This window comes from Ornithodoros turicata, chromosome 4, assembly GCF_037126465.1.
Source record: "Ornithodoros turicata isolate Travis chromosome 4, ASM3712646v1, whole genome shotgun sequence".
Classification (NCBI taxonomy): domain Eukaryota; kingdom Metazoa; phylum Arthropoda; class Arachnida; order Ixodida; family Argasidae; genus Ornithodoros; species Ornithodoros turicata.
In genome coordinates, this window is record NC_088204.1 from 41296641 (window position 1) to 41322009 (window position 25369).

Below are 25369 nucleotides of genomic sequence, written 5' to 3' on the forward strand. Positions count from 1 at the left end.
CAGTATATTTATGGTGTAAAAACATAATACAGTGGTGACACATTTGAACGCTGTCAAAGAAAAAAAAAAATTCTCCCCACTTTCCATGCTCCTTTAAAGTAGCACAGAAGTCATTTTTAACACCCTGTTTTCTTCCTATAAAACTGTTAAGTAGACCAGTAAGATGCACCATGCGAAGTAATTCACACCACAGAGTCATAATAATCGCAGAAATCCAATTTAAAGTACGCCGCAAAAAGCGACCGTGCGCAACGGTGGTGAAGAGCAGTACCAGCCTGTGATCTGCCTGGAACCTCGCGCTGACGCTATAAGGAGAACGCTCGCTGATTGGTCTAGAGAAATGTTGTCTGCTACTCCGTTGTCATCTCTACTCGGCTGTTCGGGGTTCTGAAAAAGCCTTTCTCCTGGCTCGGTAATGATTCGGCCGCTCCTTCTATCCCCAATTCTCCGTTAGAACTGGCAAAACTGGTTTACGGCCTCAACGGGACAAGGCGCTGACCCCCACTGACTGGCGAACCAGAACGAGTTCTCCTTATCACGTCATCGCTGACGTGGCATCGTACCTTCTCCTCCTCGAAATACCCGGAGTGGTGAGTTAAGGGTGAAGGCGCGGACCCATGTTTATGTGAGTTTTTTTCTGGGAAACAAATTTCACACATTAAAAACTTTAGCGCCTTTCGGTAAAATGACACACACACTTTCATCAGACGTCTTAATCTGAAAATTTTTTGGAAGGCCCACTGTACTCCTTTAAGAGGGGGTACTCTATTGTTCCAGAGGGCATTGCGTTCGCAAAGCGACGGAACTCGTAAATCGACGACTGAGCCGTAGTGGAACCAATTCAATAGAGCGCATAAAATTTAGCTCCAACTGATTGCTTCACTTTCTAATCTTCAAATATGACTATACATACCAGATACCGACAACAGAAAGGTTGAGGTCCTTGGCCATGTGCAGCAGCTGGAAGCTCTCTCTTGGGTTACAGCCGAACTTGTCTCCCATTGCGAACCAGGCTTTCTTGTTGTCCACTTTAAGACGAAGAACCAACCGAGCATTCGGGAAGTGCTCGCTCACCTGTGACAAATCAAAATTATGCATATGTGACAGGGCAAGAAACGTGTGTACTCTTAAGGCAGAGCTTCACCACATAACACGCAGAATGCGAACCAATGCACTCAAAGATGCCCTAATCACTCATGAATTGTGGGAAGCGTACGCCTTGTTATGACAACTAACATGGTGGCGGTAAAAGGGCTCGCCGTTATCGGCCTCCCAGAGGTGGAACAACATCACGACTAACGGCCTAGGGGAGTGTGCGTCCTTGGCCGACATCTACGGGAACTGTGCTGACATACATCTGAAAGCGTTTGAGGAAAACCCCAGACAGCACCGGGATTCGAACCCGAGCACCTCCCAGTCTTGAAGTTACATGGCCAGCACACTAACCACCGAACCACGCGAGCTGGTGACAGCTAACATACTGCATAAATGTCACAAAAAAAAATGTATGCCTCCCATTAAAAAAAAAAAAATCAGGGAAGAGAACGGTGTCATGTCAACGAACCTGCTGAATGTACGTCGTTCAAGAAAGTTTGATCGAGGTATATGGAAGATGGCGTTGTTCTTTGTCGGATAATCTGCCGGCGGCCTACCCCTATTTGGAAGGAGATCTGCTGGTCATTCATAGATAGCGTTATCGTTTTATATTTGAGGAGAAAGCGCTTTTATGACACACCGTATACTCTTAAAAGCAGCATAACATACTTAAGGCCAAGCAGAATTCAGAGTGATATTGCCCTTTCTTGCTCCGGACGAGGGGTCGTATACGCCAGTTTGGTAATACTTTGCCCTGTATGCGATGTGTTACAGTAAAGGCTCTCGTTTTCAGCAATCACAAACCGAAACCATATCATTGTGAATGCTTGTTGACCCCACTACTGTTCTCACAGTGTATAGGTAAATGCAAAGCGCCCGAAGGGGGCGTACGCTTTCCGTACGGTCATCAAGTGGAAATAGTAATTCTTACTCATTCTCAGTCACAGTTCGCTATATGTGGCCAAGTTCTGTTTTTGTATACATGAGATTCGTCCGTAGTCACAGAAAACTCAAGACACAGACCGCAAACTTCAACTACATTGCATATGCTACTAGATTGTCGTACATACAATGGGGTGCGGGAAAAAATACCCTGCACATTCCAAAAATGGTACGCCGGACCATAACCTACATCGCAGTGGTTACTTCCAGAGAAAGAAACTCGAAAGCTTGCAGCGTATACAGCTGTATTGAATTGTTCGTTCAGCCTATCTAATTTACGTTAAGAAATGCAAATGGTTCTCCAGCTCTTGGAAAATGTTTTGCAAGTTTTGTGAATATCCAACGTAACGTAATAGCGCTAAAGAAGAGGGGCCACAGAAGGCTTCAAAACTGACCTTCAACTTTGCACGAGCTAGAATTAAGGAGTTACTCAGTTTTTCTTTTCTTACTGTTGTAAGTACTGTTGTAACTGCTGTTGAACAGCAGTTACTGTTGGTGGCGGTATTAATTAATGTATTATTTTTTATTATTATTTTATTCTCCCAAGCCAACCACAACAGCTCTGGCGTTCTAAAGTAGCCCATTGTTCTGTTTTATTGTATGTGCGACGCTCTGTGCCGCCGTGTATACATGAAACGTTAATGAACCATAAACAGCGCGAGCCCTTCATCTTGCGTTTTCTATATGTATTCACACACTTTTCTGTTATTTTTCACTGAATGAATGAGAAGCAATGAATGACCTTGTTGAGTTCCTCTGCACTGTCGAAGGTCATGAGGTCCACTCCGAGGTCCCTTGCACGCTGAACAGAGGAGACGTGCTTCTGAGGGTGGGCGTAGATTATGCGCGAAGGAGACACTCCAAGACGTAACATTGTTTCAATTTCTACAACGCTAGCGCAGTCGAAACCCAAGCCTGCGCTTTCTAGCACCTTCAGCACGGTGGGATGGTCGTTGCATTTCACCGCTGCACAAAACAAAAAACATGCTGTAATATAGCCACCACACGAACGTCGTATCTTATCGTATCAGAACATCGTCTCGGAGAGGCACGAATCCTAACTTTATCGCCTTCATTCACTGGTCCTGGACACGTTTCGTCCACAGTAGTTAAATGCTAAATGTGAAATTGGAAAGGTGCTCATAACTGCAACCAAGCCCTCGGCATATTTTAACTTTACGTATCCACCTTCCCCTGTGGAAATGATCTTCTATCGGTTTGGAGATTCGGCTATTTCCGAAGAATTCTCAAACGTTGCATACGTGCAACGAAATCTGACATCCATTACCTTCCACTGCTGTCCGTCATGTCCTGGTGAAAGTGGTGAGCAAAGGGGTGCAAAATTTTGCCTTTAATCGTATTCTGTTATAGTTTACAAACAGGGCATTTGTTTATTTATGCGTTAAACCCCTCTCCCTAAGGGTGCCACATAACGGAAATAAATTGACGAGACGACATAAAACATTCAACAATAAATCTTTGTAAGAGGTCTACACCAACAATCATAAAAAATCGTGAGGAACAAACATAAAACAATGTCTAATGCGGCTTCCTAAACTCGGCGGTGTCAACAGATGCTATGGATGCCGGGAAGTTCTTCCAGTTCCTTAACGGTACAAGCCAGGGGAAAAAATACTTGTAGGTATAGTTGTTGCTTGGCTGGACGTATTCTATAGTGGTGTTTCACGTATAGCGTGGAGTATTCGAACGCTCACTCTAAGCAATTGGTGCTACAATAATACATACAACAATACATTAATTTACAAGCGCACATTTCTAGCAGCTCGGTTTGCTCCGGTTTCCAGACGACATGCAGAATACAGTGTCGTCTACTTTGAAATTATCTGTCGATGAGCGCGTAAGCGCCCGTAGCAGGAACTGCGTAGCTCACATCGCGAAGTCTGCATGGCTCTACATTTTAAGCAGGGTAAACTTAATACAGCAAATGAATGATTTCACCGAACTTTGCGTTAATAACGTACTCTCGATCACTTGGGGGAAAACAAAAAGGAAAAGTAGACATATGAACCACTGTGTTATTGCATGTAGATGGGTAGAAATCCAGCGAACCAGTAGAGATGTAGGAAGGGAGTTGCCTCACGACAGAAGCCACCGATATTTCGAACAGAGACTGTTCGAAATATCGGCGGCTTCTGTCCTGAGGCAACTCCCTTCCTGTGTTATTGTATGTGTTTATTGCACATCGTGGCAATCGCGTTCGAGTCACCAAATGTCACCATCTTTGGCATCAGGGGCACTTTCTTTTTGTGGTAAACATGGTATAGATTATTGCTTTCTCTTTTCTCTAGCCGGTCTATTTCCGAGCACCAAATGTTATGCATTCCATTATTTGATTTGTAATACAAGAGCCACAAATCTTTTTCATGATGCTATGAAAAGAAGTCCCCTTCAGTGGTCATTCACTGGGGTGCTCACCCTAGGTTTCCTGCCTCTTTGACCTTTTTATTTTGTGCTTTCTGATTGTTCGGTGTTCTGATTTTCGGCGTTATGATTCTTCGGCCTTTTGACTTTCGGCCTTCTGATCGTTTGGCGATATGTTTTTTCACGTAATATATTTCTTGTGGGAAGTACGAGTTACTTTACAAGAATGCGTGCACCGGCGGCGATCTTACTCCTCGCGTGTTGTGACATCAGGTCCGACGAGGACCTTTCAGTGGTTGCTGGGAATAGACCATTTGCCATATTCGCGTCGCCTCTAGCGGCGTAGCGAACGTCGTATTTTACCCCCAAATAAACATGGCGGTGCTTTTCGGACTGGCACGTCGCGTGGGAAAGTAGCGAGAGAAGATTGCAAAAAGAATGCGGAAAGAGTGACAGCGCATTGTTGTGCTTACAAAGCGTCGTCAAGTATCGGCCTCAAACATCCACGCAACCTTGAATCCGATTATCTCCCCCGAAACTAACATGGCAGCCGCCTGCAGGTGGCTGCGCATGCGCATACGCTTACTCTGGAAAGGCCCATTACCGAGAATCATCTGCTAGTGACGGGACCGGTCGACTTCTCCGCTTCACGCGCAAAACGGGCGGCGCCAAATGCAAGTGCAAAAACAAATAAATCAAAAGAAGGCCCTCACTGTTGGATGAATGACATGACGTAGCAGACAGGCAACCTAGAGTCACTAAATAACCTAAGGCAACTGAAGGAAGCATCCTTTCTGACACAGAAGATTGAAAGATGTCTTGTGCATCAGGATTGCGCCCTGCACTTGTACATTTTGTGCGCATCCCATGGCTTGGCCCTGCTGCATTTTTTTCGAACCCTTCCATGTTCCTTTGAGATGGCGACACTTCCCGTGTGCGGTATGCCAAGACGGACCTCGTACTTTTCGGACGTGCCCCATGCGGACAGGCGGTGAGAAGCAGCTTTGCGCATTAAACGTTAGGCTTCCAAAACGAGAAGAGTTGCAAAATATCAAAACTGGCCGCAGTAGCGGCATCTTTACCACATGGGGTCACCGCCAGCGGTAAATTTTTGGCGAAACTTCTTTTGAAATGATATTAAATTTTTATTGAAAATGTTTAATGCTTTCTGAAATGTTTTAATTTTTGCATTGTTAATGGGACCATGAAATGATTTTCGCGAATTCCGAGTACTCTGCAGGAAGCCGTTCTCATGATCCCTCATTATCGTACACACATCGACTTTTAACCGTATTCAGTAGAACGGGGGCGCAGTTATCAGACAAAAATAGCGGGGCGTGACCGCTGGATATATGCCTTCGAAGCGGGTGGTGGTGGTGGTGATGGCGAGAGGGCTTGCCGTTGTCGGTCTCACAGAGGTGGGCAACGCCACGACTGACGCCCTGGGGGAATGTGCGTCCTGTGCCGACTTCTAAGGGAACTGTGCCGACATATGTCTGAAAGCGTCTGAGGAAAACCCAGGAAAAACCCCAGACAGCGCAGCCGCCTTACGTCATCGCCATCCAATTCTCCCAGCCAACTGTGAACGACGAGGAGGAAACACCCCGCGGGACCATGTGGATGCATGGTTTCGGTTTGGATAACAACGACGTCGTATATCTGCCGTCGAAATCACTTGAAATGTGGCGAAAGGCAAACTGTCAGCAATGGAGGAAGAGATTGTGCGACACACACAGCGTCTATGGATCGTTCGGTACTCAGCAGCTCGTAAAATGTCACAAGGGGTCACAGCTAGCGGTACATTTTTGGCGAAACTTCTTTCGAAATGATACTAACTCTTTATTGAATGGTTTGAATGCTTTCTGAAATGTTTTAACTTTTCTATTGTTAATGTGATGATTGCACAATATAAAACACAGCCTGGGGATTCACGTGGCAAGTCATGTGGCCACGTACGGGCCTACACGGGGTTTGGCAAAAACGGGCTGCACACTTGAGATACTGTTTTTGCCGGTTACCGTAAAAAGGCTTGACACGAGGAAGGGACTTGTGCCACAGCTCCACTTTGCCATACAGGTCATCAATGTCCAGCACATAGAATGGGTTGTCCAGTTCGACCTGTGGAAGATAGAGGCCGGTGGAGATAGAACAGGCACGGCGAGCAAGTAAAAAATCTATTGGGCGGCAAACACATGATATTTACGCGTGAAAGTAGAAGTAATAATAACAATAGGGCGTTGCTTTACAAGTATGCAAGCTTGCTTGGGTAAGCTTCCGCTAGAGGTTATTTCCTTGAGCATGAGGCTACACATGACACATACACAACGCACACCGACTCGAAAACACACTTCAGCCTGCGCTGTGTATGTGTCTTGTATTGCCTTATTCTCAAGGACATGACACCTACACGTTCTCTATACGATGATGGGCAGTTATCGCTATCTTTTTAATTCCCCGGGACATTTTGCAGAATCCACGCTTGCGTTTTTGCGGAAGAAAACGTTTCTTTGCATTTGCCACTGCTTCGAATAATTAATTGATGAACAGTAATGAAGTTCAGTGGTCCTGGGACATTTCATAGAAGGCAGCTACATCGAATGATATTTCGTTTTTCGCCTGTGGTTTCACTTCTCTACAGATCACTCCAGCTGCTTGATGAAAAGTTTAAACGGACGGGTCATTGATGCATAGAAGGGTAGAAAATCCACAGAACCGGAGAGGCAATGAAAAGGGAACTACCTCGGGACGAGAACCGCCGATAAACAGAGACTGTTCTGCTGGGCACGCTTAGAAGAACATTATCTGTTCAAAATATCGGCTGCCCTCGTAGTGAGGCACTTCCCTCAACGAGTCACTGCAGCGGGTTTTCGGTGTTGAATAACAGAAATTACCCTCTTCCACGTCGGCCCGATACTGCACTAGTGCGTCTGGTTCCTCCATACTTGCTGATAATATTACACTAGTATTGATACTAAGAGGTCGATAGTTTCCGAGGGTATGTAATGTTTTTATGTGAAGAGATGACTCAATTGATGTTCTAAAATTTGTGCTCGTCGCGCCAGCCGGCTTGTCCTCTACGGTGCATTATTTCACTCCTTCATCAGAAATGTTTCACGAAAATAAAAACAGTGGGGCTTCCCCAACCGTCGCGATTTTCACCATGCTTCCGACAAAATAATTCAGTTAATTAAATTTAGTCCTCCCACACTTTCTATTACGACAGATATCTTCGGAACGGCGGCTATACGCCCCTTCGGAAATGAAAGGTACGCCAGGCTACCGCAGATCAAACAGACAAACTGTATTCACCCTTGCATTATTTTGGTCTTAACACTAAGTCTATAACGAGTGAATGAAGCAATACAAAACAGCGTAACTCATCTCATGTTAACAAACTGTCCTCCCTAATTCCCTGTCATTAATATTGAAGGCGTAAGCGTAATCTGGATTTCCCACTACCAGTAAGCAGAGACTAGGTCGTCCCGTTCATTCCCAATACAACACGTTGCCAAACAGGATCCCCTACAATCGTTCTGTTTAACAATTATTCCTAATCAACCAATACGGAAATGCGGACTGTAAATTCTGGCTGAAAGCACGAAACATGTAATTCATTGCTGAATTTCGATCAAGGTAGACAAGAACATGACGTGTGCTTTCCCGACTTACTACATTAAAAGCTTTATCAACACATTCACACAAGTAGATAGGAACCATCTTTACATTGACAGCTCTTTGATGCGTGTTTTTGCCATAATGTCGCCCATCCTGAACGTGAATCTCAGTTGTATTCAAGCACCAAAATGAAAATATTGATTTCGATATGTATTTCAGTGCTGTGAAATTAACGTTGACAACTACAGCTGTGACACTCCTGTTTTTACATGTCTGTGCAAGTGAAAACTGTGGCAGAGTGCAAAAAAAAAAAAAAGCTGCAAGATGTGGATTATTTAATTACTTCAATGAATGAGTTCATAACGTAAGTTACGAATTACTTCGGTCAAATGCATATCACTTGCGTAGAATAGACACGACGCCAGGACCATGACGTTTTTCAGACGAAACCTTCATGCGGTGTTTCGCCAGAAATCTCGCATCAGTGTGAATTTTACAAATGTATAGACCAAGCAGCTGGCGGAGTCTCAGTCATGTAAAACAATTTCTGTGTCATGATTACCCTTCACAGCGGAAAACATCTCCATGGCTGCTTTGGCATTTGACTCGTAATTTTTTTTTTGATGTTTTCATATATATGTCTTCTTTATGTGTGTGTGTGTTTTTAAGTTTAAGACAACAGGGAGCCATCAGGTATCTGTATCTAAACTGTTTCAGACTATGTAATAAAACGTCATCTTCCGGGATACAATAGGAATCCAAATCTAATGGGAACGCTGATTATCACAGAGTCGTTGTTGTTTGAGATGGTCTACGTACCTCACTGGTACTTCTGATCACTTCCCGGGCGAAGTCGCTGCTGGACAGGTTGCTGAAACGTGTCGTAGACATTGCGTTGCCTTGTTGGGTCGTGTGGGTAGCTCAGCTCACTTTATAATGGGAGAGTGGTAGCACGAGCTCTCCTTATCCTCTGTTATCTGGCGGGGAAAAGAGAGTACAAAATTACGATGCATCTAACTGACGGCATCACCGCCGTTTATGGCCTGCCGACGGACCCCGGTTCAAGGCGATTTTCTTCCTGGATGATCCTATAAAACACACGTGGAGACAGCGAACAATAACATGTTCAGTGTGTTTGTGAATGACAAGCATGTTTCGGCCACGCAAGAGGTGTAAGGAAACGCTATGCAGCTTGGTCCTAATGACAAATCCCAATAAACGTACAATAGGTCTTGTTCTGGATTCGCGCACCGTTGTGTCGTTAGAACGTAAACTGTCGGAACGTTCGACCGTTATCATTTAAGCATCTGGTATCATATGATCCCAGCTCATGGCTACAGCCGTGACGCTCAGTGTTTTACCGAGAATGTCGTCCTTCGGAGAGAGGCTCCACAGGGGTGGGGGGTCACAACAGGCAGACTACTCCTGTATATGATCATGCTTTTCACAAATTATTGCGCAGCCTCACAAAATGTTTTTCGGGTGTTAGGGATTAGGGGATGCAGGGGGGTCCGGGTAAATCACCGGTGACGCTGTCCACATGAGCGAGCACAACAAGGTCGGGCAAGTTTCGTCACTACTACCACCATCAAACCAGGTAATCGTAGTGTGTGTTAGCGGAACGGACGGAGGCATTCTACGTCCATGAAGATGTGTACTCAGTGGGATCAAGTTGTTTTTGTTGTATCAGTAGCATCTCTCAAGAAGAATAATTCTGTATTGTACATCTCGCATAGTGCGAGCTATAGATGTGTGACAATTTAATAGTCACAAACGGGGATCGTAACCGTTATTTGGAGGGCCTCGGTTCGGGTTCAAGCATATCAGGTAGGTTCAGTTTCAGTTACTGGGCAGAAAAAAAAGAGAAAAAAATCGAGCCGAGTCAAACGTATCTGAACCGGTTCGTTGGAGCTATAGTTTGAGTCTATTGACACCAGCTGAAAGTAAACACGACTTGAACAACACAAACACACCACGCACATGAACAGAATTTTTCATGAGAGTAATGTGGCTATAGTCCACAATAACAAGTTGCCTCATGGTGTACTATCGCACTCCAGCTGACCCTTACAACTACCATGAAGGGATCCCCCCAAAATGGAGCTGTCTGTGGAGAAGCGTGACTTTTATCCGAAATATATACGATTTTCGCCATATTGCATTCAGCGCGGGAGCAGTGCACGGGTAAAAAAAGAGGCGAGCAACCGGCCGACACACCCCCTACATGCGGTCTGACGTCACTTGCACTAAGCCAGTGCGCCAGTGGGGACCGCTTCTGACGTCACATCTAGTTTCTCCATCGCGCCGGTAGCGGTCGGGTCGCCTTCTAGCCAGGGTTATTATTTAATATCTCCGTTATTCTAACCAATGATCGGTTCGTACCCCACGTGGTCATTGTACTAGTACCCAGGGATACTTTCCATGTGCGTAAATAGGTTTTGAGGATCTCTTCATGGTCCATTTAACATGCCGTATAGAGAGCGACAGCATATCCATTTGAGTGGGCTTCACGTCTTATATATTATAATATGTGCTCAGTCGTTCAGGAGGAAAGCTGATAATAAATTTCGCGATCGTCACAAGGCGGTGATAACTGCCGAATGGAAAGAGAGTCAGAGAAAAGGAATGACGATGGTTGTTTCGAACGCCCGAAATGCAGAAAGAATTGTAAGTATTTATTTATCATCTGTTTTTGAAGGAACAAAACGTTACCACGTATGAGCTCTACAGTCAGTATTCTGTATTACTTTATACTATTGATTTAGTGTCTTGATCGGATACCCATGAAAATCGCTATGCAAAATTAATTCATTATTTTTCATCCTTAGAATTGTGCGGCTGCAACGAGCCGGACAGCTACTTGAGAAGCTACATTTCTGTTTTGTTAGACGCGGACGAATCAGATTATACGTAAACCACCTCGGTTGTTGCGATTACGGCTCTCCCCCAGTGACCTCTTTAATTGATCCCCATCAGAATCTTCTTACATGAAAAAGATTCATGTGAAAGGTGCTATGACAACTTAAACCCAAGTTGTGGCGAATAAATTTCGGGGGGGGGGGGGGGTAATGGCAGGATCGGCTCGCCGTAGTGGGCGTCGTCACGACTATAGCAAAAAAATAATAATAATAGAAAAGAAGAAAACAAAGACGGATGGATGGAGGATGAAGGGTGGAGGTGCGGAGAGGGTGCATGAATTCATCGGGGAGAGCAAAGTGTTAGAGGGGTCGTTGAGCATGACCCGCCTTCTGCAGAAAGAGAATAAGGTTTCTTGCTTTAACGGGACGTTCGGCAGAACGTTCGTTTGAACAGAACTTCACCGTATAACACAATCCTAGCCAACCGTCATCCCTAATGGCATCCGGTTGTTCCCATGATTTGTTGAAAACGAAAGGCTACAGTTTTTATGACACTTGCACAGTTGCGTTGATTATCACAAAAACGGAACGCCCCGCGTTCTGGCGAGGCTGATCATTTCAAAAGCGTCAATGAAAGTGTCACCTAAAACCGACACGGCGATAAACTCATTTATGGCCCGCTACTTCATGTAGCCCATGAAAATCTGTCCACTGAATGAAATTGATATCGCCTTCTGCATATTTGACAGCTCTTCATATTCTTCGGCTGCTATGAACGTGGCGTTGCTTTATGTATCATAAAAAAAAGTTTTACTGTCCTAAAGTCCACAATTACGGAATTAGTCTCAAACTCTTCTGGTGCATAGTTCATTTGAGCGTTGCGCACACATGTTTCTATATAGATACATAGTAGTAGGCGGCTGCCACACATAGGACAGCGTGACACGAATGTTGCAATACTTATACGATTATCTTCTCCGTAAAATATTCAACAATTCCGAGTTCTTTTTCCGGCGATATATTTCAGCGGTTGTATGCAGGAAAGGTGAATTTCCCCAAAACGTCTAGCTGGAAGCTTCATCAGTTTCTTCGTGTTTTTTTTTTTTTTTTCCTTTTCACTTTTTCTTTTGTAGATAGGCTCGTAGGCTTCTACAACCTGGGAGCCACCTACTGCAAATCACTTACGCGTGAGCAAAAAGCAAAAACAAATGGTGCTGCTCCCACATTGTAGCGCGTGCAGAAAGCACTGGCTAGATCCTTCCAGTGGAACAACAAATGTTTCCCTGTGGCTCTCTAGACGAGACCTTGTACCCGAGGGGTCCCACCCACATCTGTAGGAAAGCGCGAGATGCGCTCTCAGCTTTCGCCAGCTCTGTGGGTCTCGCTTTCCTTCTCTCTCCCTCCCTTCTTACTAATTTCTTTCACTCTACGTTTCTCATTTGTAATTTCTTCTAATTTCACGCTCATTCTATCCTTTCTCTTTTATTTCCCGTTTCCCCTTTCACGAAGGAGTGAAACTTGCCGCTTTGTCTAAGCAGGCAGACCTCACTCCTCTTCCATTGTACATAGTAGTACATCCATCACCACCACCACCACCACCACAAACGTTTGAGCCGATCGCCAGGCAGCGACCATCACATTCGCCGTGGCGGCAGTAAATGATTTCGCGAGAAGCGAACACCGGCTGGTGTTCGCTTCTCGCGAAATCATACGGATGCTGAGTGCGTGTTGAAGTTGGCAGATCCTCAGACCGGGAGTTGAGCCTACATAGTTGGATTTAGCATCTCTACTGGAGCTGTACACTCTGAAAACAGAACCTACATCACATGACAGAATGACATCGTTCTCTTTCCAGATTTCTTTAAATTAGGAAGTGTACGTGTTCTTGTATGAACGCACCAAACTGATACAAAAATGCTACACTACCGATTATCAACAAATGAGGAAAAAGAACAGTATCATTCTGAATAATGTGTTATGTGATGTAGGTTCTGTTTTTAGGCAACCCAATCCTGAAGGGCGATCTTGACGTTTAGCGCCTCGTGAGCATCGCTCTAAATTTGGCGAAATTATTTCTTAACGCGTCAATTCCTTTCAATGCTAACCAAGCAACAGAAAAATTCCTCCATGAACGTAGAGACCGTGCAGACCCGAGTCGTTCTTAGGCGCCAACATTCTCCACCAATTATGACCAACTTTGGAGTTGGTCCGAGTCGGCCGACACCACGGATTACGACCATCTCGAGTTGCTCCGAATAGGTCGCCGACCGACAACTCCAGCAAGTTGGTGGCGTTCCAGCAAAGTGTTCCAGTCAGCCAGCACTGGCACGTGATCTGTAATGAGCGGAAGCCTATTCTCGATAACAACAAAATTTAACATGTTCCGCACTTCCTATTAACTAATTATGAGTTGTCAACAGTTTGAACAACAACAACAACAACTTTATTACGGGATGATGGCTGGGGAGTTTCATAGCCGGGGGCGATACTTTACTCCATTGCTGGAGGTGATGCAGGGAATGCCCTCAAGGCTCTCTTCACCTTTCTGGACACCACAGGACATCGATCAACAGTTTGATAAGCAACGAAGCTTGTACACGTTCCTTTCGCAGAAAAGTACAAGCAAATATCCATACCAGGGTTCATTTCTTAACAGAATATAGCCCTATCCTCGAATGGGCACACGCAAAATTAGTCGCTGGTTGGAGCTGTCAAGCTGGTACGTGTGAATGCGGAAACGGGTGCGTCTCCAAGTTGGTCATAAGACGGTGGTTGGAGTTGTTGGAGAAAATTAGTCCGTGTGGACGCAGCCTAAGACTTGTGTTGGGTTCATCTGTTGTGTTTCAGCCTCAGAACCGTTACTTTGTCACCACAGAGGCACAATGCCTACAGCGCGATCGATTCTGCAACTCCGTCGCTCCATTTTCTGTACTCGCTCTACGCCATGTTCAACGGTACTGCTATCGACTGCACTACTTTACTTCAATAAACAGGAGACAAGTTCTCTGAGTGTTACACACAGTTTCTTCCTCCGACACCAAGAATTCAACAACAACTCTTGAGAAGCGAACACCAGCCAATAGGGATTGCTGAGTGCGTTTTGAAGCTGGCAGATCCTAAGACAGGGAGTAGAGCCTACATAGTTGGATTTAGCATCTCTGCTGCAGCTGTACACTCTGAAAACAGAACCTACATCACATAACAGAATGACATCGTTCTGGAACAAATACTGGAGAATCAAAATCGTGACACTAAAGTAATCAGAATGGACCAAAAAAAGCTAGAAAATCTCTCGCAGACCTCAGTGCACAAATCGGTGTCCTTGAAAATAGAATTGATAAACTAGATTCTCTGGGGGAAAGTATAACTGAAGATTGTGAAAGGATTACACTGTTGGAAAAAAACTGTTCAGTGTATGTCAAACACAATTGATGACCTCGAAAATAGGTCACGGAGAAATAACTTTATTGTTTACGGCGTTGAGGAATCTGCTGATGAAACAACGGATTCCATTAAAGTGTCAAACGATATTGTTGTCAATCGATTGGGTGTTCAGGTTAAGGGCATAGAACGGATTCACAGGCTGGGACCCAAGATGCCCAATAAAACTCGACATATTATTTTAGGAATGCTTGACTTCTCAGATAAAGTAGAAATCCTCAAGTGCTGCCGCTATCTGAAGAGAACGAGCATTTCCATTAGCATTCCAAGATTTTTCTATGCGTGTGCGTGAGGTCCGCAGAAACCTGTGGAATTGTACGCGAGACGAAAGAACTGCTGGTGACAAACTTAAGCTGATTTTTGATAAGTTGCTACTGAATGGCGTGCTATACGTCTGGAATAGCGAAACTAACAGTTGGGAACCGCTAAGACCAGTCTCTGTGCCTAGTGCCAGTGAGGGCCCAATTACGCGCTCTAAATCATCCCGTCAAACGATACCTGCATGACAAAGTCGTCATGAGGGTTTTACATTGGTGAATGTTAACGCACGTAGCATTGTAAACAAAATGGAACACTTGGAGAGTATTGTTTGAGCACAACCGTGATGTTATTGCGGTCACGGAAACATGGCTAAGACCTGACATTGATGATCGTGAAATAACTCCTTGAAATTACATTGTGTTCCGCAAAGACCGGGTATCACGAGGAGGTGGTGTTGCTCTCTTTGTGAAGGATTGTATACGATGATACCCGCAAAGATGTCATTGAAGGTGTTGCGAGTCAGTTTGGTGTCATGTACAATCAACTGGTGATTCTATTGTTGTTGGTGTTGTGTACGTCCCCCCGGCTGCAGCTGCTGACTACTTGTGTAAAATAAATGATTACATGTGCTGCTACCTACCGCCACACTGTGACATTTTGCTCACTGGGGATTTCAATATGCCTAACATAAACTGGGACAACCTCTCCAGTGGTACACTCTGTCAGACTGCCTCAGACTATTTAATTGATATTGCCTATTCTCATAATATCCTACAACTAGTCAAGAACCCTACTCGAACGCATGCAGGATCTCGGTCTATACTTGACCTGGTTTTCGTAAATGACAGATTTCGGGCTGATAGTTGTAGCTGTGAGGTTGTAACTGGTATTTCTGATCACGACATGGTTATCTTTAAATCAACCACAGGGCCATTACAAAGAAATCATGCCGAGAACCGTAAAGCTTACAATTCAGTAGGGCAAACGATACTGCTATCATTGACATATTGGCATTTGACTATGACCCCGTTGTTGAATATTCGATGTCCCCAGCCGTTTCTGTTGATGATGTCTGGGTGTGCTTTTAGCGCTAACCGCATACGACGAATTCTCGACGGAAAAACGGCCACCGTCACCGTTTTTCCGGTGAGCCGACGCGAGCAATGGGAACTTCACCGATTTCTCGACGACAGCGGTGGACAGAAAAATTCGGCGAAGAGCGGAAGCGGCCGCTCGACGGCAGCCAATAGGACCGCTCTGCGCGCTGTCGTTCCACGAGCGGATGTGCCGGACCAGTGTCGGGCATTTCGGATGCCCGTATGGCTAACCTGGGAAGTGGGAAGTACCAGCTCCGGTGGCGCAGCGGTAACGCGTGCGCTTGGAGACTGGGAGGTCCGCGGTTCGAATCCGCGGGCCGGCTGTGCCGTCTGGGGTTTTTCCTGGGTTTCCCTCAGATGTGTAATAGGCGTATGCCGGCACAGTTCCCCTGAAGTCGGCCCATGGACGCAGCTATCCTCCCCCCGAGCGGATTCCGCTCGGTCTTCCACTTCACCCTTTCCTCTCCTCCTCTCCACCACCTTTCCCTTCCCGAGAAACATGCCGCCTAATCAGGCAGGCAGACCTCTCGGGTCCCTCCCAACGACACTCCTCCTCCTCCTGGGAAGTGGGAAGTGGGAAGGATGCTGTCGTCCGCTCGCTGCTGTCTGAGGGCGCTTTTGTAGCGCTTGCTTCGAGAATATGCATTGACCGCGAGAACTATTTATAACTATATATAACATAAAAACATATAAAATATATATATATTTTATAACACTATAACTTTTCTATGTGTAGCAAAATATTTATCAGTTAATTTGAAGTCAAAATTTAACACGGACTAACGAAACGCCCGCTAGGAATGCCACCGTCCGCCGCAGTGGAAATCTGTGCATGCGGTTCATCCCGCCGTTTTTCCGTCGAGTTGTCATGCCGGTGGGGAAGTTGGCCATTTTTTCGTCGAGAAATCGTCGTATGCGGTTACCGCTTCAAACAGAAGGTAATGTCAATATTAGACGCCCATGTGCCGAAAAATGTACTCAGGAAACGTAAAGTAAATCCGTGGGTAAGTCGTGAAATTATTCAATTGAAAAGACGTATCTCTAGGTGTAGAAGACAAAGGAAAAAAAATTTTCAACTAGTGTTAATGATCGATTCTCTGACCTGAGTAGACAGCTCAGAAACAAATTAAGGGAGGCCAAGGCTCGTTTCTATAACACCACCCTCGTAAACACAAACCCTACAGCCTTCTGGCGATATATTGTCCCAAATAAAAACCGCATTACGTCTGTTCTAATTAATGGTGAAGCTGTTGGTCCCACCACCACTGCTGCGAAAGCATTTAATAACTACTTCTTCTCCGTATTTACAAATGATAACGGAACGCTTCCGGTTTCCAATGCCCCTAGGTGTACTTCTTATCTCGGTTCCCCCGATATAACGGAGGATGGCGTTTTCAACCTTTTACTAGAACTTGATATCAGAAAGTCTACGGGACCTGATAGCATTCCAAATACCTTCCTCAAGCGCTATGGAGAGTGGGTATCGAGTGCTTGTGCATTATTTTTAAGAAGTCGCTCTCACTGAAATCATTCCATCTGATTGGAAAATTGCATGTGTTGTTCCTGTCCACATATCGGCTGATACGCGACTGGTCTCTAATTACCGCCCCAGTCTCGCTTACGAGCACTTGTTGTAAGACACTGGAGCATATTCTAGCCTCACACATTATGTCTTTCCTGGAAACCAACATTCTTTCTTCTACACAACATGGCTTCCGGAGAGGTCTGTCAGCAGTGTCTCAATTAATCGAACTAACTCGTGACCTGTCATCAGTTATTGATCATGGCGGCCAAACGGATTTGATATTTTTAGATTTCTCTAAGACATTCGACAAGGTGTCTCATGCAAAACTTTTGCACAAGGTAAAACATCTGTTTGACAGACAAATCTTAACATAGCTTGAGGCGTACCTGACGAGACGTTCGCAATATGTAAAACTATCTGACGACGAATCTGAGCGTTCCCTCTGGCGTTCCCCAAGGATCCGTCTGGGTCCTCTCCTATCTCTGTTATACGTTAATGACGCATGTCAGCTGTGTAGTCATGATATATCTATAAAGCTATTCCAGATGATACAGTGATATATGAAGTGCAATCGGTGGATGACCAAATTAGACTGAATAAGTGTCTCGTTGACATAGAAAACTGGTGTGAACACTGGCAAATGTCGTTCAATGCAACGAAAACTGTAAAGATGAACGTTACCCATAGAAAGGAAAAGCACTTATACGAATATTCGATTCGTGGGACAGTGTTAGAACGTGTCAGTTATTACAAATACATCGGTGTTTACATCGAATCTACCATGACTTACAGCATTCACCTAAAAATGGTTCTTGAATAAGCGTTTAAGGAACTATGGACTTTGAAACGATCAATGCCCCTAGTTTGGGCCTATGGGCTATGGGCCTATGCCTATGGGCTTCGAAACGATCAGTGAAATACGGCACACCTGAGACCAAGACTATTGCATACAAGTCTTTGATATTGCCTATCATAGAGTATGTAAGCCCCGTATGGTGTCCGCATACCAAATTCCCCATGTCCAAACTAGAAAGACTGCAAAATAAGGTACTACACTTTATTTATAACGAGTATTGTTCCATGGCTTCGGTGTCATCTTTGCGTAATGTATCAGGCATTCCCTCTATTGCAAAGAGGTTGCACATGAACAGTTTGAAAACCCTGTACTGTATTGAAAAGGGCATGTTACGGGTGGACAAGACAATGTACCCTGTACCTCATATTGGCCGCCGTTTACGTCGCACCCACGATGCACTCTTTTCGGAAACCAAGTTTCGCACAGACTGTTTCAGATTCTCGTTTTTCCCTAGAGCAATCAAGGAATGGAATAAGTGACCTGCATATGTCACTGATTGTGTTACTGTAAATAGTTTTATGACAGCGTTAGATAGGTTCCTTGCATGACATGTTAGTCATGATCCTTGGTCATATTATATTCGTGTATCTATCTATTTATTATGTACTATGTATTGTCTATTTCTCCTTGTATTCCTTACTACCACTCCTATTATAGCTTATGGGCTAATAGTATGCATAAATAAAAATAAATAAATAAAATAATTCTTTGGTTCGGTGAATGATGCAGCTCGTTGTTTGAAATGTTCGTCACAAACAAAAACCATCTTCACGAAGTACTACGGTGGTGATATCTGTCGGAAGAAGGTGAAACTGCCTACATGTACCCGGTAAATTTTCGTTCTAGGTAGCGAACAAATATGGGCGTCACTTTCTGAACAACCCTCGTATATGTGATGCATATGCCACTGCATATTCCGTATATTCTGAACAGAAAAACTATAGCGGCGATTGTAGAATCATCCTAGTGGACTGAACGAGCTGCTTCGTCAAACATCGAGTCAGTGAACGATAAGGAAGGATGCTTCCTGCTTTTGTGCCGGACAAGGAATATTCGTGTGTGCTTAACGCGCTTCAGATAACTCCTCCCGCTACTTTGCTAACGTAAATTAGATTACGAATTTTTATGTTGCAGCATAAATCAGGATGTCCGTTTTACACATTATTGCGCATATTCTTATAAACCACAAAAGCTCTGTGGAAGAAGACGAAAAACATCCGTTTATGGAAGAACGTGCGCTCAAAACGCGTTTTTGTACTGCACTGTTATGGCCATCCTTTTTTTTCTTCCTTGGAACCTCTATGGCCCGGTTACACCAACGCCTATTAACACTTGAACCGGGATCAACGGTCCCTTAACTTGAATTTAACGCTTAACTGTGCTTCACAAAGCGAAGTTATTGTTATTTTTTTTTATTCCGTGTTAGCGCCGCGAAGCAACTGTGGCTATGAGCGCCGTACAGAGGTGGACAGAAGAAGCAGGAAGGACTGGGGGACAGAGGGGTTAGTGTGCGTCCCGGGCCGACTTCAAGGGGAACTGTGCCGGAAAGTCTTCGGAAAACCCAGGGAAAACCTTAGACAGCACAGCCGGTGGCGAATCCGGGCCATGCGTCTGTAGAGAAATCCTCTGCACATTAGATGTTAGTTTCGAAAAAACTTGTTTATCGCCCCGCTGTTATTATACCGTCCCATGAAACCTTGTTGGCAGTAATCGATGGAAGGATGAATGGGGAGAGCAGCTTGCTATTCACTGAAAAGTAAAGCCGCAGTTGGGGGCGGACGCCGTGTGGCGTCATAGTATAACAGCAGTATTTCCCGGCTTTTAGTTTGACAGTTACCTGCATAGCTGTTTTCAAGGTCAAAGTCAATGTCACTTTATTGACAGATAATGTTATTTACATTATTACAATTATGCAGGCAGTGCAAGCCCGCGTTTTGTGGTTGTCTTGCAAATGTTGGTGTTCACGATGGCAAAACTACGTTGTGCATTCGAGGGGTGTGTCGGCGTGAAGAATATGGATACATCTAAACATTTCGCTCAGAAGGCGAAGGTATATCAATAATTACCGACACAGGAACGAGCTCTTAAACTGCACAGTTCACACTGAATCTCCCTCGTTCCGAATTGGATTATTAACTTTTCGCTAGATCATAATTACTTGTGAAGAATCCATGCAGGGTGGCCTCGCAAACGTGTCAAAGAACTAAAAAAAAAAAAAGAAACTATGCCCCCCAGAGGTATGAGATCAACGACATTTGTTCTTACTTGGTTTTAGCCACCTGGTGATATGAATATCGTCTACAGTCATGTTGAACTTACAAAGGAAAAGAGATCTAGTTCGTCAGCTCTCAAAATATTACTGCGCCGCGGATAGGATGACTCCACACTGCCTCTTTAAAGACGCGCGTTTCTGTTTTTTAAACGAAATTCCTCAACATCCCACGCTGCTATTCTTTTACCACTTTTGCTTTATAATTGATCTCTACTCGAGAAACGTCATCATGACGTTGGTAGACAGACTGAAACCAAAACAAATCGAAAGGGGAGGGCTGGATTCCACGAATGGGCACTTGTTCGCTGCTACCTGTTGAAAGAAAAGCAGGACGGAAGGTCGCGTCCGTTTCAGAGACCATCGTAATCCCATCAAGACTGTGGCTTTCGGGCGCGACCTTGTTCGTCCCCTAGCTTTAAGCGTAGTTCAACTCTACCAAATTGGTGGCGCTGTCGAACACCATGACACACAGCCGTTTATTTTGAGAGTTTGGTTATTGGGAGGAGCCTGTCCCAAAGCTCGCCATTTAACGTCACACGATGGGCGGTGCCAAGGTCGCTGGCATCATTTTGGATCAGAGCTACCGCCTTGAAATCCCCCCGCGCCGCCGCCGCTCGCCTTTCATCCCTGTCAAGTGGGCGGAGCGATGACGGCTCCGACGTCACTATGGCTCCCCATTTCCGGGCGGCAAAAGATCACAGAATGGCCAAACTCTCATCATAAACGGCTCTGCTATGACATCATTTGTTTACAAACAGGGGGAGATCTTCCTTGTGCGTTTTCTGAGAATTGAAAGGGGTTGTGACACTTTGGCAGATCCGGTTCATTACATCATTGTACTGTACGCCAGAGTGCTGAGGAAAAAATAATTATTTTCCTACGTGTCGTACTTAGTGAGATACAGCAACGCTTGAATACACGTACACGTGAAGCTCTGACATGAGAGGCGCGAGGTCTACGGCCGCCGCCATTGGTAGTCGTAAGCATATGACCTCTCTCGCGCTGCCTCACTGGCGGAGACACGTGCTGTGATGTCAGAGCCGTATGAGCTCCATTATTCGTGGTGCATTTATCTACGCTTGTCTATTACCCAATTTGAAGTAAATATTGGAATCGAGGATCATACCGGTGCCAACAACCCTCTTTTACGATGATCTTCGACAACTTTGCACTGTCCTAAAACGATGACGCCTGCATGCTCCCCCACACTCTCATAGCTAAAAAAAACTGGTCACGAAAGTATGGTTATGTGGTCCTTATATGATGCTGTCGGGACTGCCTAATTAGTTAACCGAACCACGGTTCACAAAGTGTGAGACTACTAACCATATAGCCTCTGCAGAACAGTATTTCTCTATTTTTCTTTTGTGGAGCAGGGTCAGCTCTGCTCGCCCCGCTTTGTCGTCAGATAGCGATACAACTCGATTCCACTAAACAAATGAAACTAGACGATAAGTGGACAAGGCACACCCCATGTGATTAAGGCAAGACGAGCTACGGACGTGCGCTTGTCTTCAGATTTTTACTATGCAAGCAAACGCTGCCAGGGAGGCCTCCGCCCTCGCCGTTGTGGTTGTCAGCGTTTGTTCCCAAGTTACGTTATTTGTCAATCGGATTTGGACGGTTCAGGTCCAGACGACGCCATTATTTCGTCAAATGGCTGTAGGCATTGTAGAATAGCGTGTCCTTCCTGTCATCTATACCGCTTCCGTCTGGACAGAAACGCGCTGTCACTCCTTTACGACGTCCCGTAAAATTATCTCCACAGGTTGTCGAGTAAAGGCCGGGTACACACGCCCCCTAATAAAAGAAAAAGTACCACCGTCTCCACAAACTGTCGCGCGTGACGTCGTTTCACTGTGAGCTCGGATTGCCTTATTAGGTTAGACATTCTTCGTCGGACGTCGGATTCAAATAGGAGTGGAAAGAGCCCATATCCACAACGCCGAACGAAACAACGCCGGTTGTTTCGATGTTGACATAAACACTTCTCATAATGCGAGCAATGAAGGGATTTGGTGTCGCTGTATCAAATACTACATTGGTGTGGGCTGGTCAGACAGCCAGGAATGTGCGCGTACCTTCGGTTCTCTAATTTCACTATCCCTTGCCAAAGATTGCAATGGAAGTTGGCACACCTTGAATGAGTACTGCCAGGACGGACAAGGAATATAGGGCTTGATGGATCCCATTCGTGATGAAACAGCTAACACTTTGCACACATCAGATAATGCCGCTCAAAAAGCGGGGGACATCATCTCGTACTTTCCTCTTTCTTATCTTAAAGTCGCTCAAATCCCCCAGTGTCTGGGAGCTGAGAAGGACGTCAATACAAAACACTGCCTGACGAACCAAGAAATTCTATTTTGCACAAGTTTCGCTTATATCCTGTTGATATCATGTTGAAGTCCGGCCTTCTTCTCAAAGTTGCCACTCCCCAGTCGATCATTTCGGTTCCCGTGACGTATTTCCCCCTGTCGCTTTCCTCGCTATCCGTAGCAACGGACAGTCGTGGGCGCCACTCACAAACGACATAAAAACTAAGTGTCTGTCGTCACAGAACCTTGTTCGACGGCTGGGAGGCGCTACATCTGGATGCCCACAACGCACAGTGCTAGCCATTCGCCGGGCCACGACCGTCGCCAAGATACTTTATGGACTCCCATTCGCCTGTCCAAGCGCATCCGCACTACAAGTATTGGAGCAGCTCCACAGAAAGGGATTAAGGAATGCCATCGGCATCCCAGTCTTTGCACGAAACGAGGCTGTGTACGCGGAGGCCCCAGCCCTGCCCCTTCTCCCGTTGGTCACACAACACCTCCTCACGGAGATCACGCGACTCCACAAGACCGTCGCTGGTAAATCCCTCATCGCCAGGGTACGGAGTCGCACACACTCCCGCTTTGCGGCCACTATCCGCACCTTCACAGAGGTGGTGCCCACACCCCCTGCAATGCCTCGCAAAGAACCTCCCTGGACATACACTGAAGTTCGGGGTGAACTATGCTTAGCTGGTGTCAAGAAGAAAAGTCAGTTTCCGACACGGTCGTCCAACGCCTCGCTGCGGAGTGCCGCCACAACAACCATGGTCAAGCCACGCACATTTACACAGATGCCAGTGTAGACAAACACGCAGGAATAAGTGCTATACCGCATACTGCATCCCCTCGCTCAAGCTCAACTGCGCAGAAAGTCTACTCGGGGAGCTAACATCGACAGACGCGGAATTGCTAGCAATAACGGAAGCGCTGAAGGCTGCAGAAGACCGCAACTTACTCAACATTGTCATCATCACGGACTCACGGGGCGCTATTTCTCGCATCAAACACCACTACGAAAGATGCTGCTTCGCAGGAGAGGCACGCATGCACATAGTACGGCTTGAATCGCGGGGCAGTGCAGTATCGCTACACTCTCAGAAACGAAACGAATAAATTTACGCTTACGTCCAATCTTACCCTTACTAAGCGTAAAGTTCAACAAAATCGCAGACGCCGTATCCGTCAAGCTGTTTTATTCCTAGTACCCGTATACGCGATCGCTGTAAGCATAAAGGGCGGAGTTTTATGCGTAAATGGGACGGATGACATGATTTACTCTTATATCCTGACGCATACGATTTCGTCTTGACGGATAAACTGAAGCTCTGCGTTGGAGTATTAGCTCTTTACGCCTATATTGACGCATATTGTTTTTCAATTATTATATGGGCCCTGCCTTCTGAGAGCACGTGCATGGTTCCCTGTGCAAAGCGTCTTTTCTTTCGCTTCGTTAACGGTCACTCTGGCTTCTGGCATCTCACGGTCTCACATCATGCACGGTCTAGCAAATGTAAGTTGTCACATCTTGCGCTGGGTGTCTGTACTTTTTTTTAATTTCATACTTCATTTGTGTCAAACTTATCACAGGAAGAGATGGCATCGAACGAGACAACGTCGCACGATATGTGGGCAAGGCGCGCGGACGACGCTGCTTGAACAGTTGTGATTCTCCACGTTATCTCCGCGCTACAAATTGATATGCGTACGCCCATTGTCCACCAGGTGAGACTCAGTTGATGCTTTCCCACTAGGGCATACCGGGCAATGACCACGCTGACTCTCTGCCAAAAGCAGCTGCGAGAACCAGGCCGAAAGTCAATGCTCCCCCAAGCAACTTCTGCTGCTCGAAATCAATTAGGGGGTATGTGTGGATGCTGCACCCTGACAAGCCCACGAGAGACGGATCTGCACCACCACTCTGTGCTACTGGTGGCCTCTCCAGGGCCGAGGCTTCCCTCCTTCTCCGCATCCGTTCTCGCAGTGCCTACACACGGGCCAACGTCTTAAAGCTCGACCGTACCCCGAACCCTGGATGCCCACACTGTAGGGAAACAGAAACGCAGGAGCACGTTATTATGGATTGCCCAGCCCCATCGGATGCAAGACGCAGGCTGCAGCAAGCTGTGCAGCCTACCGGTAAGCCTGAACTCGTGGAGATTGTCTATCCCCGTGGCAACCTCCATCGTCGGATGCTCATCCAAAGAGCTCTTCTGGACTTTTTCAAGGTAGTCTACCCGCGCAAGGGCGACTGCAGGAACACGTGCTGCATAGCAGCAACTATAATGTACCTGTTCTCACTTTCCCCTCCCTCCCTTTCCAACCCCCCTGAGCAACATCTTGCCAGCTAGGCAGGCAGACTGCTCGTCTACCTAAAGTTACCCCTCCCCCCCCGTAGCAACCGTTTTTCCTTTGAATTCTAGAAACACCTCAACGCGGTCTGATAACTGAATTGACGGCATACTTTTGCACTTGTTTCCTGCCTTCTTAATTTCTGTCGCTTCATGGATTTCCTAATTTCCTTTGCAAATAATTCTTGTTTCCTCAAATTGGGCAAAGCACCCCCGAAGACACTTCAAATGGTCAACCAGCGAACCATTCCACCCACATTTACAGAATGTTGATGCTCTATCAACCTTGTATTCAGACACAGGAAACTCTGCCCAATGTATTCGCGTCCGCATTTCAACGGAATGCAATATACCAC

The 25369-nt window shown here is 45.7% G+C and overlaps 1 protein-coding gene and 1 long non-coding RNA gene across 3 annotated transcripts in view; one reads left to right on the forward strand and one right to left on the reverse strand.

The window, feature by feature from the left end:
- The window catches only part of LOC135391454 (antizyme inhibitor 2-like), a 75397-nt gene that overhangs the window by 12246 nt on the left and 37782 nt on the right, over positions 1–25369 (reverse strand). Inside the window, exons 1-5 of one of the 2 annotated variants that reach the window (XM_064621712.1) lie at positions 23621–23714; positions 8854–9011; positions 6438–6537; positions 2780–3003; positions 914–1074 (exon numbers count right to left, since the gene is read on the reverse strand). In XM_064621712.1, coding sequence (XP_064477782.1) covers positions 914–1074; positions 2780–3003; positions 6438–6537; positions 8854–8925 — 557 coding nt within the window. In that variant the 5' untranslated portion in view covers positions 8926–9011; positions 23621–23714. Of the gene's footprint in view, positions 1–913; positions 1075–2779; positions 3004–6437; positions 6538–8853; positions 9012–23620; positions 23715–25369 lie in introns of those variants that run through there. The other variant, XM_064621711.1, reaches the window with a different exon arrangement.
- On the forward strand, positions 24101–24492 carry LOC135393045 (uncharacterized). Its single transcript, XR_010422402.1, has 3 exons — positions 24101–24175; positions 24253–24387; positions 24460–24492. It is a non-coding gene; the product is annotated as an uncharacterized LOC135393045 (long non-coding RNA).